Source organism: Frankliniella occidentalis, unplaced genomic scaffold (genome assembly GCF_000697945.3).
Source record: "Frankliniella occidentalis isolate FOCC.00 unplaced genomic scaffold, Focc_3.1 Scaffold14, whole genome shotgun sequence".
Classification (NCBI taxonomy): domain Eukaryota; kingdom Metazoa; phylum Arthropoda; class Insecta; order Thysanoptera; family Thripidae; genus Frankliniella; species Frankliniella occidentalis.
The window spans coordinates 487,370-493,703 of NW_026267144.1; the positions used below are offsets into that span (position 1 = coordinate 487,370).

The 6,334-nt window shown below is 56.4% G+C and overlaps 1 protein-coding gene across 1 annotated transcript in view; it reads left to right on the forward strand.

Moving 5' to 3' along the window:
• LOC127748822 (uncharacterized) overlaps positions 1 to 6,334 on the forward strand; it is a 131,953-nt gene that overhangs the window by 50,731 nt on the left and 74,888 nt on the right. Inside the window, exon 3 of the mRNA XM_052263834.1 lies at positions 3,307 to 3,377. Within this exon, the coding sequence (XP_052119794.1) occupies positions 3,307 to 3,377 (71 nt within the window). The remainder of the gene's footprint in view (positions 1 to 3,306; positions 3,378 to 6,334) is intronic.

The window sequence follows — 6,334 nt, forward strand, 5'->3', positions numbered from 1 at the left end:
CCGTACCCGTACCCAGGGCACCCAGGGCCTGTGCGACTATCGTTTGCTTGTTTTGCCAGGACTCTGCCGCCGCTTGGAACTTTCCACCCTTTTCTTATTTTTTATTCTAAGATTCCCTACCTTAGGGTGCCCCACCTCGTACCTTGTGCTCCACCAAAGCGACCGCGGGTTGCCTACCGAGCAGCTCCACCCTTGCGCGTCGACTCGCCTCCCCCCGCCGCCCCCGGCCCCGGCCACATGTCTTGCTCGCCCGCGGGGCTTTTCTCATGGCCCGCCCCGCGGACCGCGCACCACCACTACTACCAGCGCTCGCCGCGGCGGCAACTTTCAAAGTCATAAATATTTACCTCTGGCGCGGTACGTACGGCGTGAGGAGCCCTACTAGTTGAACTTTATGCAGTTCCAGCCACCTGATTCTCAATAAATAAGCTGGCCCGCGCTCTAAATCAAAAGTCTGTCCGGCCGGGCCTCGTGGCGGGCCGCAGCCTCTGGCGGGGCTCGCGCGCGCGAGGCCGGCTACAATCAAAACGGGACGCGCAGAGCGGCGCAGAGCGGCATGTAGGATGTCAGATTGGAAAATTTGCAGCAGCAGTGGCGGCGGCGTTCGGAACCTACGAACCGGGCAGGCCGAGCTGGCGGGCAGTCCGCGCTGCTGGAGCAAATGCGGGCCGGCCCAGACCGAGCGGCCAGCCTGCTGGCCTGCGCGAAAAACTGTCCCGGCCAGTTGTGTCCTCTGTCCCTCTCGCACTGGCGATGCTGTGAGGTCCCCCGGGTGTGGGCCGGTCACGTTATGGAGAGAGAGAGAGAGAGAGAGAGAGAGAGAGAGGTGGGGGTAATCGTTGTCGGCGTGCAGGGGGGGAGGGGTGTTGCCATTTTCCGCGTAGTCTGAAAAAAAGGCAAAAGCAAGGCTTTCGGGTCACAGCAGCAGCATCATTGGCGGATCTTAATTGCGTGTCGCGGCGATGTCAATGGCTCGCTCGCTTGCCTCGCGTGGCAAGGGAAGGGAGGGCGGTGGCGGCGCTGGCTGTCGAATCGTCCGGCCGGGGCCGAGCATCCACTCTATCCAATTAGGTAAAAATGCCGGCGGCGCGCCAGTTCCTCCTCCCTCTCCCCATCCCCACTCCCACCCCCGCCTCCTTTCTATTTGCGATGCTTCGCCGTGCATAACTGCACGGCTCCAGTTTCATGGTCAATACGGGCCTGTCCGTGGCCCGGCCAAGGCGCCAGCGCGGTAAACCCGACCTGAGCGTACGAGCCTCACCGCCACCCCCGTCTTTGCGTGGTTCGGGCAATCGAGAGATCGAACGGATGGTATCGACCCTAACGTCTTATTGCAGTAGCAACGGGGATGTTGTCTATCGCCTTGTTGCCTTTCCTATAAATGTCAACGAGAGTATGGCTCGAAAAGAGCACTCGAGCGTAGCTCCGTTCAAAGATTAAGACGAGGGGGCAACAGCTCCGGGAATCATGCGTGCACTTGCCTGGGAATCATCAGTATAAAAATTAATTGAAATCAACAGAAATCGCTTAAACTAAGCCGGAAGTTAGTGGAACTGGTAGAAATTAGTCGAAATAAGCGTTTTCTAATACTAGAAAACCTAAGAAATGAATACTAGCGGACGGGAATCACTAGGAATCAAGTATTTCGGGAATCATGTGTACACATCAAAAGCGGGTTATTGCCCCCTCAGATTAAGAGTTAATACACTAAAATCCACAACCGTGTTTGGTGTTTTCTCATTACTATATTTCCTCCTGCCTTTCTTCGTTCCCTTTTTTTAAAGCCTACTCATACCTACATATGCAGGAGGGACTGCATTCAAGTACGCACTTGGGTTTCCAGAGGAAACGATTTTCTTGAATTAAATGCTGACCGCAAGTTAAGTTTCTTTCTTGAAAAAGTTCGGACGAAAAAACTTGCTTCCAAATTTTAAATAAGAACGAATATGTCTGTTTTGAAGAGCAAAATAAACAATGGTGCGCAGAGATTTTGGATCAAGAAATGACCGTTGTTGAAGTACTTGCCGAAATACTTTATCCCCCTTTTTACGACTCCATCATTCTGTGTCTTCTACCTACCCCGTCCGTGGCACTCGCCTGCCTCATGCCTTTCCTATCCCATTCCCCTCATTCGGGTACCTACACCCTCCCCCCTCCTCCCCTCGTGTTCCCCCTCTGCCTCCCTTCACTCTCCTCCTCTGCTATTCCTTCTCTGCCCTCCCCCTTCCCTTTCCCTCCCGGGCTGCATACAATTACGCATTCATGCAGGCGGCCCAGGCCATGCAGGCAGGCGGGCCTGCAGCTCCGCGGGCACGTCGTCCGTCGTCGGTTTGGGGGAGGGGAGTAGGGGGTAAAGGGGGAAGGGGTTGGGCATGAAGTAGGAGGGGAGAGAGGTACGTCCCTTCCGCCCAGGCCAGGCGGTTCGTGCAAGCACTACTCTCTTGTCGGACCCAACCCGCCCGCCCAGCCGGTGTTGCCAAATCGGTACCGATGCGACACCCTGCATGTGTGTGTGTGTATGCGACATGGCTCTGTGGCCAAGGACTGGTTGGGCAGGCGGGCCACATGCGCGTGTGAGTGTTCTTGTGACTGTGTGTGTGTATTTGTGAGTTCAGGTGTCGTTGGGTGGGGGACTCGCCGTCATCCCGGGGGGCGTTGGGTTCAGACCGAGTCACGTGGTGCATGGTTTGGCAGCAGCGCGTGTGAGCGCGTCCACACAACTCCGCCCGGGGGCGGCCGCACCAGCTTGTAAGGATAGGGTTGGTAGTTGATGAGAAAATAATTACATGAAAGTCGCAATGTGGTGCACGCTCACGCACGCTCGCACGCACCTGCGCACGCACATGTGTACGTCCGCCAGATCGCACGCATGCACTACCCACGAGACTACACGACCAGCGACTGTGAGACACTAGAGCGCTTGTCTGCCCTGGGATGCGCTTGTGGTTTTGGATGCGGACGAGACGTTGGGGGCCAGGCTGGCACAGGCCCCTGGCTGGGTAGGCCACCGGTGTACGGGCGTGCCGGCCTCCTGCCTACCTCGCCAGGGTGACGGCCTGCCGGCGGAGCGGAGCAGGCAGCGGCCGCTCTGGCTGCGCGCACGGGGTAGCGCCGAGAGCTCCACCGGGATGCCGGACCCTGTAAGGAGACTAGCTACGAGCTTCAGGGCGATAGGGTTCAGTGAGTTTGTGGGATGGAAAGGTAGTTATTCTGTTGGGGCTGACCCAACTGTCTTGTTAGGCTTCATGAAGCGGGCGAACTTGTTCTACTATTTTAATGCCTTGCTTATTTTCGTCTGATCCTCAGGTTGATGGTTGGCTTGCTGTTGTCGTGGATAGCTGCGTAAGCGCAGCTGCAGGACGCAGGTTAAACTCATGGTAAGTTCACCATTGCTCAGAAGCGCGCTCAGCAGTATATTCTATTATGTGTCATCTCTAAGTAAAAATGCGAAGCATTTGACAGCTTTGTAACACAACGCGTTTCCTCTGTACTCCAAAAAGTGTTTTTCATTTGCAAAGATTTCAAATTGTTTGGAAGTCCGAAGGATTTTCTTCGCTCTGTTTAAATAATGCTCGATATAAAGACGCTGTTCGCGCGTATTCCCCTGTTTTTCAGGAGCCTGGCTCTAAAGCTCCGTCAGTAGTTAACGACTTTCTTTTTTTTCTGTGTGGGAGGGAAGCAAGTTAGCACGGGGTCCGTTTGTACGCCATAGTCGATAGCCTGGCGGACGGCCTGGCGAGGTATCTCTAGCCTAGGACTGGCTTCTAACCTTGGGCCGGCCTGTGAGGAAGCTAAAACACCTGCCGGACGGGCCGTGCCGGGCGGTGGCGGGCGGTGGCGGGCGGGGCGACGCTGCACCCGGCCAGAGCTGCACCCGGAAGCCGCCGGCGAGCCGTTTAGATAGAAACCTGCTTCGGCTGCTCGCTCTAGGTGCATGGGAATCCATCGGCTGCCCCTGCGCGCTCGGCCGTAAGTTTTCCAGCACCTTGCGGGCAAAAAATGTCAAGGTTGTGCCGGTGGCTCCGGAGTGGCGGCTTGCGGCGTGCGCTCTGCCAGCCACCAGCCATACCGCCGACTGGCTGCTTTCGGACCGGCGGGTGAGAATCGGAAGCGCTACAGGCAGTGGCAAGGTGCCGATGATGTGTCCACCGGTAAATAATCCAGGGAGATGTGTCGCGTCGAGCCAGATATACTGAATATCGATTGGCTCTGCCAGCAAAACGTGTCCATCCACTTTGAGAAGTCTACACGCTGGCTTGAACAATTTACACGATTCTCTATTTACGCTCACACAGCCTGGGCTAGGTTCACTTCGCGACCTAGTCCAGCAGGGCCCTAGGACCTCACACGGTCCCGTTCTCCCCCAGCAGCACCAGCGGCAGCCCCCGACCGCGCGGATTGAGTGTCGTTTAGGACGGTCGTTAGCGTGGGACTGCTCTGCTCTGGAGGCCCCCCCCCCCCCTCCTCTTTCCCAAACGACGTGGCCACACAGGCCTGGCCGGCCGGTTGACAAGCCCCAGCGCAGCCCCAGCCCCAGGCCACATTCGGGAACATAGCTTCTCCCCATCCCTTCCCCCTTTCTCGTTCTCATCTTTATCCCCTCGCCTTCCTCCTACTACTGTAAAGGCTTCTGCGTCCTCTCCGCAAAAATTTTACGACGTGCTTGTGCCAGGGGGAACGAGATCATTGGAGTTAAAAATTCCCCCTTCCCGCATTCGTCGCTGAAAAACAAGTGAGAGGGAGGGGTACGAGAAAGACAGAGAGACGAAGGAGGTTAGAGTAGGACCAGGTGGTTGATTTGCCCCGTCCTTATGCACCGCATTCACGGGCTGGTGGATTTGCCCATCGTTTCTAGCTATAGAGCCTCACGGCCCGAGCGAGTAGGCAACCCGTACCATCGCATGTATGCTGCACATTCTTAACTACATAAGGTGAAGTGAATCTGCCAGCTAGTGTCATAAATTACACACGTAGTAAAAAAAGGAAGTCGCGCGTCCTGGCTGAAGTTGCGTCGGTTTTGCTCTGGCCCTGTTCTTTTTTTCGAAGTGGTTATCTCAGGTCCAGGGGGCTCCTGGTGGCGGTGGCGCGCAACACCTCCCTCTCTTCCACCCTTCCAACCCCCATCTTTCGCCGCAACCCCCGATGTGGCCGCTACTGATGCTTGTGGCCCGCCGGCAACTTTGGCGTGAATTGCTTGAACTCTTTTTTTCCTTTTTTGGGAGGAAAGTTTTTTTTTTTTGTTATTTCATTTTGTTATTTTATTTCTGTCGGGTCTGAAACTTTCAATTAGGGTGCCGCGCCGCAGCGCGGTGAGCGAAGAACGCAGCGGCGGCAGTCGGTCGCTGTCGGCCGGCTATCTCTATTCTTGTGTATTATGATTATAACAAGAATGTGGGGGGGTTGCTGCGCTGCTGCGCTGCTGCTGCCGCGGATGTATCGGACGTGACCGACCGTCTTCCATTATCCTGGCGAGATCAATGTGGTGCTGCTGCTGGACCCGGCCTGCTAATGAACAAGGGCCGCAGGCAGACGGGGGAGAGCCCACCTGCAGCCCACGCACGGAGTCTCTCTGCCCGCCGGCGCAGTCCGAGGAGAAAGACATGTCATGTGGTGATTTCCAGATTTTGTCGTTGAAGCCCCAAAACGTCTGTTTCTTGATGATTGTGTTGAACGCGTTAGTTAAAATGTTATTTTTTGTTACGACGCCTACGCAACCTATTCATGCCTTAAACCATTTAATTTTTTATTTTTATTCTTTGATTGGGGTTCTTAAATAATTGCCGAGTTTGGTTTTTGATAGTTCAAAGCAAAAGAGCTGGAAATCCTTGTGGCCGCGTCAGCACGCCGCCGCCATACCGTGCTGCAGCCTTGTTCTGTGGCCTCGCGGTTCAATGGGGGATTTTAGCATTCCCTCTTTTTTTTTCCTAGACTGCATGCGAAAATAGCCAGAGCCCGGGCTGCATGCGGCCAGCGGGCCGGCACCATCGGAGCCTCCCATGGGAGAATGAGCGAGAGAGGCGGGGGGCAAGAGGGGAGGGGGGTCATTGGGGTTGGAGCTGCCGCGCCGGAAACCGCGTCGCGTGGCTCGCTGCCGGTCAGCCCCCCTACCTGTGTTGGGCCCTCCCTGCAGGATTCCCTGCCCCCCCCCCCTCGCCCCCCTCGCAGCGATGTGCCGCCACCGGCAGCGGCCGCCGCTGGCTGCCATGGCCTCGACAATTACCCATTTTTTCCGCTACTCGATGCACCGCCCTGCAAGGCGCCCCGCCGTGTGTTGTGTGACCGCTATTTCCTTTTCCAGGGCTGGACGAGTAAGGTGGAAAAGGGGAGGGGGGGG